This window comes from Vombatus ursinus, unplaced genomic scaffold (assembly GCF_900497805.2).
Source record: "Vombatus ursinus unplaced genomic scaffold, bare-nosed wombat genome assembly UNPS02014798.1, whole genome shotgun sequence".
NCBI lineage: Eukaryota > Metazoa > Chordata > Mammalia > Diprotodontia > Vombatidae > Vombatus > Vombatus ursinus.
Genome location: NW_020954576.1, coordinates 27463964 through 27478020, shown reverse-complemented (window position 1 = coordinate 27478020; position 14057 = coordinate 27463964). Strand labels below are relative to the sequence as shown.

The window sequence follows — 14057 nt, the reverse complement described above, 5'->3', positions numbered from 1 at the left end:
AGTTCAGGTGACCAAGTCCACACAAAGTGCCTCTCAGGATACCAAAAGAATTGGCATATATGAATATTCAGTTCACTGTCAATAATTACTGAACTGGTGAAGAGAACAATGGTACTAAAGAAGAGCAAATGTTCTGATTTTCAACAAAAAGGAAGAAAGCAGAGCCTGAAAATGATAGGTTAGTGTACTTGACTTTGATTGTGGGCAAATTCTAGAATTTATTATTAAAGGGTAGGAATGGAGGTGGAGAGGAGTGACAACCACAAAGCCAGCATTTTCTTCATCAAGAACAGGTCATGTCAGACCAACTTCACTTCCCTTTCTGATAGGGTTAATAGATTAACAGATCAAGGAATGTTGTAGACAGTTACCTAAAATTTTGTATAAAGTATTTGTAAAATGTCTCATGCTATTCTTGTGGAAAATGCAGAAATACGCAGACTAGACTTAAATAATTAGGTGGATTTGGAACTGGTTAAATTGATAGATTAAAGAGTAGTCATTAATAGTTCCATGCTACCTTGGAAGGAGGTCTACAGCAAAGGTGTCTAACTCATAGGCTGCAAAACTTCCTAGTGTGGCCAGAACCAGATTAAAACATAATTGGGAAATGTTTAACAAAAAAAAAAAAGAAAAAAATAAGACAACATAGATAATATTAATTTGTAGTTATCTAAGTCAATATGTTGTCAGCAAGGATCTTTCTCAATTTTAAGTTTGACACCACTGATATGCAGTGCCCCATGATCTGTCCTTGGCCTTGTGCTGTTTATACAAAGCACAAATAAAAATATCAAAAGTAAAAATAGAATGTTTATCAACTGTGAAAATGATATTAAAACAACTAAAAGGTATAGCTAAGACATTAGAGACAGACTCAGAATCCAATAAACAGATTAGAATGATAAAATTTAGTACAGACAAATGTAAAGACATAGTTAGGTTCAAACATCATTACAAGTAGAAGATAGGACAAGTGTGGCTAGATAGCAGAGATCATCTGAAAATACCTGGAGCTTTTACTGAACTGCAAGCTTAATTAGTCAATGGTATATACCAGGGATGGGGAACCTCCAGCCTTGAGGCCACATGTGGCCCTCTAGGTCCTCAAGTGAGGCCTTTTGATTGAACCCAAATTCAAAGTCAAAGGGGCACATTTTAGGACCTAGAGGGCCACATGTGGCCTCAAGGTCCCCACCCCGGTATATAATATGACAGACAAAAGAACTAATATGAAGGTAAGTGTAGTACTCAAGACCAGAGATAATAGTCCCACTATACTTTCCAAAAATCTATGGATAATTTTTCATTTAAAAAGGATGGGGATACCATTTTATTTTTAAATGGTGCATTTTTTACAAAATAAGTATTAAGAGGCTAGTATAATGCTATTGTTAAAACTTATTTTTAAAAATTTATTTTTACAAGCATGTATTATCTGTCTCCCAATGTCCCTGCCCATTAAACAATTTAAAAAAGAAAAAAACAACCTTCAGAGTACATAAAAACAAAGTCCCACATTGGTCATGTCCAATAATGTAAGTCACATTCTGCATTTTAAGTTCATCAATTCTCCAGCAGTAGATGAGTGGTAATTTACCTTCAATCATCTGGACTTGAGGGCTATCACTGTACTAATCTGAATTCTGAAGGCTTTCAAAGTTATTTCTCTCTACAATGTCACTCTATACATTGTTCTACTTCTGGTCACTTCACACTGCATCATTTCATAGAGGTCTTCTCAGTTACCTGTGAAACTTTCCATTTTGACATTTCTCATGGTACAATAATATTCCATTGCTTCATACACCAAAATGTAATCAGACATTCACCACTTTCTTCCCTGCTCCTCTAATTTATTTATGATACCACCATTTATGTTTCAAGTCATGGCTCTCTATCTGGGGTTTATCTTGGTATATAGTTTAAGATGTTGGTCTATATTCAACACTTTCCAGTACTCCTACCAGTTGTTGGTTTTTTCTAATCAAATAGTGAATCCTCATCCTAGGAACTGGGACTTTGGGGTTTATCAAACACAATGCTTCCTTGCTCACTTGATTCTATACATTATATAATAATTTCAACAGATACATATAAATACATAAATACATATATATTTATGTATTTATAATATAAACATAATATAAATAATTTCAACAGATACATTATATAATAAATCTGTTGAAATTATTTGCCTAAGCTGCTATTTCTCCAACATGTTTCAAAACAGCAACCAACTCAAGCTTTCAAAACCAATTTAAATATGATAGCCTCTAAAGAGGCATGTTATGTTTTCAGCTATCTAAAACAATCCCATTTTACTGAGATAAACCAAATTCTACTATACAACACAGCAAACAGGATAAACCAAAGTAAGTGGTCCAGAATTGGAGATCATTGTATTAAGCAATGAAAACCATTGATCTCACGTCAAAAAATCAGCATTCCATTATTAATTCTGTTCAGCTTAATGAATCACTTAACATTTGTAGAAATAAAATAACATTAAGTGACCTAATCAGACTTCAGAAGAATTTATGTTATCACATGATTGAAGGCCTTTAAACCAAAATCTGCATGAATAAGATTTGCATTTAACACAGATAAAATGCAATCTAGGAGTCATCCTTGACTTCTCACTATCTCTCAACCCCCCTCCCACATCCAATTGATTGCCAAGGACTCTGAATTTCTTCTTTGTAACATCTCTTGAATATACCCCTTCTCTCATCTGACCCTGCCACGGCTCTAGTGCAGACCATTATCAAATCATACCTGGACCATTGCAATATCCTGATGATGGATCTGCCTGTCTCAAGTCTCTCTCCACTCCAATCAATCTTCCATTCAGCCACCAAAGTAATTTTCCCAAAGTGCAAGTTTGACCATGTCACCTCTCTACTCAATAAACTCCAGTGGGTTCCTATCACTTCCAGGATCAAATACAAAATACAAAATAAAAGGCATTCAAGGCCCTTTATAACCTACCTCCCTCCTACCTTTCTAATCTTCTTATAACTTACCCCCCATTATGTACTTTTCAATCCAGGGACACAGGCCTCTTTGCTGCTGCTCAAACAAGACACTCCATCTCTCTGCTCTGAGTTTGCCTGCTTCTGGATGTCCCCTATTCCTGGAACTCATGCCAAAATAGCAAAAAAGCAATTCATGCTCTCTCTCTCCTCAACTCCATGTTGAAGCCAGGCTTTCCCTGGCTTCCTTTAAGTCTCAACTAAAACTCCATCTTTTACAGCAAGCTTTTCCCAATCCCGATTAACTATAATGCCTTCCCTCTTTTAATTATTTCCTATTTAGTCTGTGCATAGTTTGTACATATGTGTTTGGTTGTTATCTCCCCCTTTAGATTGCAAGCTCCTTGAGAGTACAGAACCCTCAAGGACTGTTGCTTGTTTTTGTATCCCTACAGCTTAACACCGTGCCTGGCACATAAAACATTGAAAAATATTTACTAATGATTGATTGCAATAAAATTCCAGATGAAATTAATCCTACAGTTCCTTAAGTGGGCAATGATACAAATGGCATTACATTCAAAGTGTCTTTTTTAAATATCCATGAAAATTATAGGATCTGTTCCAACCGAAGAAAAGGAACTAAGACTAGTAAAGGAAAAGGCAAGTTAGTTAACCTCTCTGAGCCTCAGGTTTACTATCTATAAAATGGCCATAATAATACCTGTAGGTATAATAATACCTTTAAGTACCTACCTGACTATGGTTGTGAGGTTCAAAAGGAATGATATAGGTAAAGTGTTTTGCAAACTATTAACTAGTACAAACTCGTGTAAACAACTAGTTACAAACTAACTAGTACAAAAGTAATTGATAGATGTATGATAGTTTTTACCTAGTGAGTAGAAAAACAGAGAAGAGGTCCTTACGAATGCTAAGGAACTTAGTTTCACTAGGACTGAAAGGTGATAAAAATAGCTAAGACCTTGAATGTATCCAATAAATATGTGACTGAAAAAATTAAACACTTCATAAAAGTTGAACAGAAAAAAACTGCCTATGAATTTTCATTGTTACTTATATTTAAAATCCACAACCTGCAAAGCAATGGCTCCCCCAATTCCTCAAACTCTCAGCTCTCTCCCAGGCCATCTCCCCTTAACTAGCCACTCTCTCCTCTTTCCCCCATCATGACTCCTTAGTGAACCAGGTCAACTCTACACTTTCCTTTTCTCTTGAGTCCTTGGCCCCCTTCTCATATTACCAATTGTGCCCTGCCAGGCTTCAGCCTTGGATCACTCCCACCATCCCTTAACTTTGCTCCTACACACCTTCTGCTGAAGGTGGAGAAAATCTCACAAACATTCTGACTGGGTCTACTACAAGTTAAGTTTACATAACCTCAACTAAGCCCTCAGAGCTGCTAAGCAATCCCACTATACTACCCTTACCAGTTCAGTATCCCACTCTCCACAATGGCTCTTCCAAACATTTTTATCATTCTTTAAACTTCCATTGCTTCCCTCCCCCAACCTTCTCATCAGAAAACCTCACCTCATATTTTACAGAAAAAAATTGAGGCCATTTGCCATTTTTCCTTTTTCCCTCATCTCCTATCATTCAGATGCCTTCTGCCACTTTCTCTTCCTTTAACCCTGCCTCACATGAAGAAGTGAATTTACTCCTTACCAAAGCTAACTAACCCCTCTCCACCTGCAGAGATCTCACCCAATCTCACCTCCACCAACAAACTGCCCCTGTCATCCCACTCTCACTTATCTTCAGTCTTCTCTACTGGCTCCTATCCTACTGCCTACAAACATGCCTGTCTCCACCATCCTCAAAAACCTTCACTTGATCCCTTCCATCCCTGACAACTAGCATGCTTTCTCTTCTGCCCTTTGTGGCTAAACTCTTTGAAAAGGCCTTCTACAATAGGTGTGCTTCCATTTTCTCTCCTCTCACTCTCTTCATCATACCTTACAATGTAGCTTCCTGCCTCAGAATTCCACTGAAAGTTCTCCAAAGTTATCAATGATTTCTTAATTGCCAAATCCAGTGGCCTTTTTGAATCTTCATTCTTGACTTCTCTACAACCTCTAACACTGTTGACCACTCTTTTTATACTTAGATACTCTCTTCTCCCTAGATTTTGAGGACACCACTCTCTTGGCTCTCCTCTTATCTATCGGACCACTCCTTCTCAACCTCCTTTGCTGGATCTTCATCCAGATCATGCCCTCCCTCTAACGGGAGGAGTCCTAATGGATTCTGTCCTAGGCCTTCTTCTCTTCTCCCTCTATACTATCTCATTTGGTGATCTCATCAGCTACTATGAATTCAATTGCTCCCAAGGATTTAATTACTATCCCTATGCAATGATTCTCAAATCTACCTACCTATCCTGCCCTAATCTCTCTGCTGACCTCCAAACTCACATCTCCAAATGCTTTTCAGATATCTTGCATTAAATGTTCAGCAGACATCTTAAACTCAACAAAACCAAAACTGAACTCATTATTTTCCTCCCTAAACCTACATTCTTTCTAACTTCCCTATTGCTATACAAGGTAATACTATCTTTCCAGTTCCTCAGGCTTGAAACCTTGCAATCTTCTCACTCTCTCATGCCCTCATATTCAATTTGCTGCCAAGGCCTACCAGTTTCACAATCTCTCAAACATACTCCTTTTCTCCTCTGACACATCACTACTCTAGTGCAGATCATCATCACCTCATAACAGAACCATTGCAAAAGCCTGCTACTGTGTCTGCCTGCCTCAAGTATCTTCTCATTCCAATCCATGCTCTATTCAGTCACCAAAGTGACTTTCCTAAAGCACAGGTCTGACCATGTCATCTCCTTACTCAATAAACTCCAGTGGCTCCATTATCACCTCCAGGATCAAATACAAAATTCTCTGTTTGGCATTCAAAGCCCTTCATGACCTAGCCCCCTTCTACCTTTCCTACATTTCTTACACTTTACTCCCTGCCATATACTCTTGGATCCAGTGACACTGACCTCCTGGCTGTTCCTTGAACACAATGCTCCATCTTTCTGCTCTGAGCATTTTCTCTGGCTGTCCCCCAACACCTGGAATGTTCTCCCTCCTCATCTCCACCTACTGGCTTCCCAGGCTTCCTTCAAGTACCAGCTAAAATCCCATCTTCTACAGAAAGCCTTTCCCAATCTCTCTTAATCCTAGTGCTTTCCCTCTTTTAATTATTTCCCTATTCATCCTATATATAGCTTGTTTGTCCATATTTGTTTGCTTGGTGCCTTCTCCATTACATAATGAATTCTTTAAGGACAGGGACCGTCTTTTGACTCTTTCTGTATTCCCAAAAGCACATAGTGGGCACTTAATAAACATTTATTGACTATTGACTGACTCCTCTGAATATTTAATTATTACACATGCCTCTCTTTTTTTCATTGGCAAAAGTGGTGAGAAGAGTCATCACCAGAATTTACAGATTATTTATGATCCTCTCAACAGAAACTAGAGGTTCCTAACAAAGTGAATGGCTTTATTGTAAACATTGAATAACAGAAATCACACTACCAGGAGATAAGTTAATTTTTAAGAGGTGTGAGTTAATCTTTGAGTTGTAGTTTGTTATAACAATAACTAGATTCTAGCTTTAAGTACTTTAAGTTTCAGTGAATTTCCATTTGATTATAGAAAATAAATCTTTAAATTAATTTCAAATTCCCTATTCCCAATTCTGGCCATGATGAGTTTAAGATGTCTACTAAACATCTGATGCAAGATATCCGAAAAGCAGTTGGAGATGTGAGTTTGGAGGTCAACAGTGATTCAAAATCCTATGAGAGTTATATGATCACTGCATGACAAATCAAGAAACTTCTCAACTTAACAATCTGTACTGACTTCTAAGTTAAATAAATAAAATGCCTCAAATGAGAATGCTGTGTTTTGCTTAGTCTGCTTACTCTGAGATGACTTAGAAAACTTTGTCTTTGCTTTTCATTTAAGCTTCAAGTCTTGATTTAGGTAGAAATCAAATTCTGAATGCATTCTCAAAGCACTTACCCAAAGTCCTTGAGGCTTTCCTCTAGGTCTAGGCTATTTTACATTTCCTAAGCACCTGTGCAATACTGGGCTATCCATTTGTTACTGTTCTGCTCTCAAACAGCCCACTCTAAGTGATGATCTCTCTTGCAGTAGCAACCAATGACACAAAAGTCTCAGCAATAGCTATAGCTATCGTACCTGTTCTTCACATCTGTGCATATCCCTGTGCATCCTTCTCTCTTCCTCTTCCCCTTTTTCTTCCTTCTTTGTCACCCCTAAGACCTGATATAGCTTTATAAAGAAACAATGGAACCTACCGCTGCTATATCTCAATACTTTCATCCATGTTGCAAATGTTATGAGGTGATATAATAATAAAGGATAATTCTGCTTATAAAAGGTTCAAGATCACAAGCTTTTGAGCCAAAAGGGACAGAGAACTTAGAATGTTATCTAGTCCAACAGTTTCATTTACAGATGAGGAAAATAAGGCTCAGAAGTCAAGTCACTTTCACAAGGGCACATAGCTACTAAGTGGCAGAGCCAATAATTTAATTGGATACATCTATTCCAATTCCAGTGCTCTTTGCATTACCTCATATTGAATCTTAGTATAAAGGATTACAAATCATTCCTTATTACTCTAGCTCTGGATAGAGTAACTACCTCCCTTCCTTTTCAATATTTTCAGAGGTGAGAGATCTACTGGTTTGAATCTAATCAGGAGGGTTTTTTTTATCTACATCAGTTATATTCATACATGCAGTGCTTTTAAATCACATTTATAACCAACATTATCTACCACCTGATTTACTGTAAAACTCAATAAATATTCTAGTTCAGAAAATAAGTCTCAAAAAATCACAGAATATAAGCAAAAAATGTGAGAAATCATCATCTAAAAAGCACTGAACTGAACTACAATTATATAATCCCCTACTAATCTACTCATCTTCACTAGTGGAGCAGCATCCAAGTTACTTTTTTTTTTTTAAGATCTTAGCTGATGCTGTTCCACAATGTTTCAATTTATTATAGTGATGTGCTAATTTTCTGCTGAATTCTGCAAAGACACAATTTTAAAAACTGAATAAGCAATCCCAAAACATGTATTCAGTAGGCAAAATGACTAAAATAAGCATTTTTTAAATGAAACCATCTTTCAGCTAAATTAACACTGTCAAACAAATCTTTCTAGTAAGAATCATCCAAAAGCAGTATTTTTTTGTGTGTATAAGAAATTATATGTAAGAAAACATCTGTCAATGGCCACAATCTCCAGCTCTATGAAACTGCTTATCCATCATTATAAAAAAAAAAGATGCCCAGCATTTCCATAATCCAAGAATCTTCTGTGTTTTTAACCATTATTTCTTTAATCATCTTAGCACCTCTTCACTTGAATTATTTCTGCTTTCCAGAGTAAAGGACAGACATACTACAGCCTCCTTCCAGAGTGACCTGGCAGACTCCCTTCAACACAACAACCCTCACCTCACCCCAAACATCCAACCCAGTCTTTCAAGGTCTCTCTTTTTCTTCATTCAAGCAGCATCTAGAAATCTCACCTCCTTCATGAAGGCTCCCCTGATTGACTAGAAGGGAAATTAGTTGTTCTCCATGTGCACAAGCAATTTTTATGACATCCACCATCTAACAAAATGCACATAACTCCTTTACTGGTATGATATTTAACAGTAATTTCACTATGTGCCCAATTATCTATATTTCCATCTGTCAATGTCTTAAGATTATGAAATCCTTAACAATAAAAAAATGGATTCTAGGGCACATAAAATACAATCATTCCAAGACAAGTACTTAAGTGATACTAAATTTGGCAAAGTATCAACAACAAAGAGCAAAAGTCTGGATTCTAAAATTCTTATTCCATGTTACCTTCCTCCTATTGTTGAGGAATTATTTATCATTTGGGAGACAAATTAGATGTGGCATTTTAAAAATAACCAGCATATGACAATATATGAGTAATGGCGTACAGCTATACACTATGGCTTATCAAAACTCTGTATCTTCCCCAGACACTATCACACAGTTCTCTGCACCAAATGAAGTCATTGATGCTTGTTGAATCATTTATTTGAATTTCAACTAAAAGCAGGGCAAGAAATGAAGCACAAAGATTTTAAGAAAACTTCCCAAAAATTGTGAGACAATGGAATACACAGACAAGAAAAAGTAAGGCATCTCTGTCTGTGAAGCTTTAAAAAAAATAGGATGGACTTGCATTTCCCAGTCTTTCTGCATGATATAAATAACAGTTCCACAAGAATATTTCAAGATGATTGTATTTTCCCTCAAATATTAAACTTAAAATTATGCATATAGTTGGTTGACAAGAAACAAAATCCAGGGTCTCACTAATTTATTTGACTACATTCTGATAAACATTGAACAACTTTATGAACCAAAATAAATTCTAGGTACTCAATAAAAATTTATGAAAAAATATTTTTAAATATACAGGCATCAAAAATAGTTACATATGACAACTTTTCTGTGTAACAAATGAAATGTATTTCTTTTGCTCCAAAACTTTCCCAAGTTGTAATGTTATTCCATTCCCCCAGATCGGCATTTATGTATTCCATCAAAATAGTTAAATACAAGAAGGTATTTTAGGATCAAATTACTCTGGCAAAATGCTCATCTAAACATTTTTCAAGAATGTATTCCTAGAAGTAAGGCATGAATTTCAGTGACCTTTCAAGGTCCCTTCTAGGGATATTCTGCTCTTTAATAATGCAAGTTTAAATGTGGTATATTTCAACACCATTATGTTTCTGCTTTACAAATCTGAGGATAAAACCTTTTTCGCCCGCATTTCTTTAAAAAAAAAATCAGTCTCTGAGATGGTACCAAATACACTGAAAACTAAAACTCACTTTTCTAATTGCTATGATAGATATCACAATCCAACAAATGATAAACTGTATCTGCAGATAAACATGAGATTTGCACTTTTTTTTTTCCGAAAGAAATGATTCAGGAACAGCTAGGTGGCACAGTGGACAGAGCACCAGCCCTGGAGCCAGGAGGACCTGAGTTCAAATCTGACCTCAGACACTTGACACTTACTAGCTGTGTGACCCTAGGCAAGTCACTTAACCCCACTGCCTAGCCAAAAAAAAAAGAAATGATTCATTTCACACAGAGTTTAACCTTTTGAGAATTATATCTCAGCCTAAAAAGGGCTTGTCTTAGAATTTGAATAATCATATTGGTCTAAAATGGTCACACTAGTGACCAATCTGGGAAAAAAAGGAATTTGGGATCTTATGGTTATGATATCAGCCATAAAATGCCACAAATGTGTTATTTAAAATTGTGGGAAATTTTGAAAAAGTATAAATACAATGCTGCCTCTGAAGCATTGCAATATCCTGAATGAATTTCTGAATCAAAGATAAAATTATAAGTTTTAATTTTATTACCAAATATATTTTAATTCCTTGAAAATATATACAGTGCAATTAAAGAGTGCTGGATTTGGAACATGTAGACCTAAATTTGAATCCTGATTCTGCCAGGTATTATACTTCGTGTGAACTTATGAGCCTCAATTTCCTGATCTATAAAATGAGGTTGACCTAGATTATTTTTAAGTTCCCTTCCAACTGGAAATCTATGATCCTATTTTATACACACATAAACTGTATCTCCCATTTAGTCAGAATGTTAAATTAGCCAGGACACCTCCCCACAGCATAACAATTTGAAAAAGCTATTTATTACATTTCTCTCATCCCCTCCTAACCTCCAAAAATCAGAGATGTGTATCAAGACAGAATTACACACAAAGTCAGTGGAAGTGGAGAATTTCATCTACACCTCCAATTTACACCAACGTTCAGTCAATGGTTCACATCTATACACAAAACAGCTGCTATCACATTTCATGCAGGAGTAAAACAAAAGCAGAAAATTCTAACTGATTAACTACATTATACTTTTGAAAAAGGAACTTCATTTTTTCTTCCTCAAACCTGAACTCTGGATCAGTTGCATGGTTTCTGTTTTGACATCCTTTAAATCACCTTAGCAGCCTATAAATTTCAATTTGCTGGTAGAATAATTTGCACTTCAGTCTGCCAAAGGGGTTCACGACCCAAAAAAAGTTGTATAAATACTCATTTGTATTTCTTGGTTAGGTTCCCTGATAATAATAAAGATAAAATTATGCTTCTTTCTTTTTGCTTTTCCTTTCCTCTGTTATCTTTTGGAGTTTGAGAATAACAAATGTGAAATGCCCAGACAGTTCATTCAAGGCATTCAAATTTGTTATCCACATTGCATTGTACTCTGGTTCTGGTAAACCTGTCTTTTTAACCTGAGCCAAACCTGTTGTGTATGTGCCCATTTCTATAAACATCTTTCTTGGACTCCTAACAGATAAGAAATTTTATATTTGCAAATGGAAATGAAAGCCTGCCAAACACACCTACAATTAAAGAAGGAAGGAAAGAAGGAAACAAGCATTTACGAAGTGCCTCCCATGTACCAGGCACTGTGCTAAGTGCTTTACAAATAATAACTCATTTAATATTACAAAGAATCTCAATTACAAAGAAAATTACAAGTTTGTTCATAGAACTGCCAATGAAATTTAGTAACATGTAGGAAATCACCTTACTCTGCCACGAAGGTAAACAAGTAACATTTTTTCTGTTTTCTTTTTAATATATGTGATTACAACTACAAAAATTTAAGGACACTGTATTTCACATAGTAGTATAAACATAGTAGAGAAGCTATTTCAAAAATTACAGATAGAAACATCCCTACTCCAGGGAAACAGAAACCAGGCTGGGCAACAGTGTTAACAATTGCATTCTATGATTTCAGGTTTACAAAGTCCCCTGGATACAGTTTCTTTTAACATTTGATCCTCACAATATCACAACCTCAACCGTTAAAATAAGACTAGCTAGGTGCACTGCCCTGGGCTAAATTTAACTACAAGTTTCATAAATAAACAAGTGTACCGAAATATGCATCATTCATTGAAATAAACTTGATGACATTGCCATTAGGTGAAAAACACTCAGCGTTTCAGAAGTGAATGTTTCCCTTCCCCTGCATCCAGCACCCCAACTTCAAGCCTGTTGTACACCTGTTATGTAGGGCTAGTGGTTCCTTCAACTTGTTGATCTCTCAAACAAAAATCACCTATCTTGACCCCCAAAGATCTTATTAATCAAAATGAAGGAACATAGTTGAGAGGATTCATGAATATCCAAATTACCAACTGTAGAGTGGGAGGGGGAGGAGAAGGGTAGGAGTCGTAATTATTAAAGGCTGAGATCTTTAGGAAGTGACTTTACCAAAGTCAGTTTCCAAGAGGAGATAAGAGTGTAGAGACAGCAATTGGATCCAAATTCTGCTTAAAATAGGGCAGGGGCCAAGTGCTTCTATTCAAGGACTCAGCAACTGAAAAGAACTAAGTCAATACACCACTATTCATCGAAAGGAAAAAGTTTTGAGTTTCAGCCAGTGCAACTCCTCAATAAGTTCCAGAGTTGGGCTCGCTCCCGTGGGGGAGGAGAGAAGAGAAGTGCCGGAAAATACTTCCAGAGCCCCCCAATTGCGATTGCTCCCTCTCCAGAGGCCTCAATCAAAGAGAGAGGTAAGAGAGCCTGGAGAATGGAAGGTAAAGCAGGGAGGCGCCGACTCCCCCCCCCGCCGGCGAAAACAGGTAGGGCACTGGCAGGAACAGGGTTGGGGATCAGGAGCAGCTCCCAGGAATGGCGGGGAAAGGGGCAAGTATCGTCCGAGGCACCCCCGCCAGCCCCCCGCCGGGCGCCGTCCCAGAAACGGAACCCAGGCCCGGACCCGCCGCCTCACTGCCACCCCTCCCCACCCCCCACCTCAAACACACCAGACGCAACCGCCCGCTTCCACTCTTCCGGACTCGCTCCGCACTCACCGGCATCATTTTGGATCCGAACCGCATCGAAGCGGGGAGCCGGGCTGGAGACCCCGCCCGGCGAGCGTGGGGACACGATCCCAGAGACCAGGACCGGGCCCGGGCCGGGGCCGGTGGGGCAGGGGAGGCCGGACCTGTTGCGAAGGGAGGCGGAGGGGTTCAGGCCGAGAGCTGCGGCCGCACGGAGCCCACCGCCCGAGAAAGGAGGCCTCCCAGCCTCCGGGCCCACCCCCTCCCAAGTGGCAGCGCCCCCACGCTGCGGCTTTGTCTCCTCCGCGTCCCCGGCGGCTCCGGCTCCCACCTCCGCTGCGAAACCCACTAATCTCGGGGCCCGCCCCGGCTCCGGCCCCGCCCCCGTCCAGCCGCGCCGCTGGCCCCGCCCTACGTGAGGGGAGAAGGCGGGGCGGAAGAAGCAGCACCTCGGGGAAGCCGAGGGGCCGATGGGCGGGCGCGCGCCCCGCTCACCAGCCCTGAGCGGGGGCGGGGAACGAACCCGGTTTCAAGACAAAAGCACGCGGGCGAAGGCGCGCGCCTCCGAGCGCAGGGTGAAGGGAGGGGCAGAGACAGGGAGGAGTGAGTGTGGAGCGAGACGAAGGGCGCGCGCCCCAGGGCCCGGGAAGTGGCGCGGGCGCGCGCAGGCTCGCGTTTCCTTGGCGGAGCGCCCCGGCTGCGCGACTCCACGCCCTCCCTAAAGGCCGGGGGAGGGGGCGTGAGTGTTTCCGAAGCAGTCCTGGCTTCGGGAGCGGCTGCCTCCATTTATTTGGCCCCGAGAGGGACCTGGGACAAAATTAAAAGTGTTTTGTTTCCCAGTGATTCCTGGGAAAGCTACACCTTCTCGGAGTGCCTGGGAGACGGGACACCCCTGAATGGGGGCTCCCCTAGTCCAGCGATAACACGGAGGGGAGGACCCCCACAACGGGCAGGCTCCAGGTGGGGGGAAGAGGGGTACACAGGGTCTCCTCAGAGACGCCTCCCCGAGCGGGAGAACCAGGAAAAGGCCACAGTTCCTCTTAACATTCCTAAGCCGGGAGTGGGTTTCGAGTGTCCCCGGTTACTCCTCTGGGGACACTTGGCCCGGTTTTCTCAAAGGCA

At 39.7% G+C, this 14057-nt stretch overlaps 1 protein-coding gene across 1 annotated transcript in view; it reads right to left on the bottom strand.

The window, feature by feature from the left end:
• The window catches only part of LOC114050058 (apoptosis-stimulating of p53 protein 2-like), a 69814-nt gene extending 56735 nt beyond the window's left edge, over positions 1-13079 (bottom strand). The window contains exon 1 of the mRNA XM_027871605.1: positions 12966-13079. Coding sequence (XP_027727406.1) covers positions 12966-12992 — 27 coding nt within the window. The 5' untranslated portion in view covers positions 12993-13079. The remainder of the gene's footprint in view (positions 1-12965) is intronic.
• Between the last annotated feature and the right edge of the window lie 978 nt (positions 13080-14057).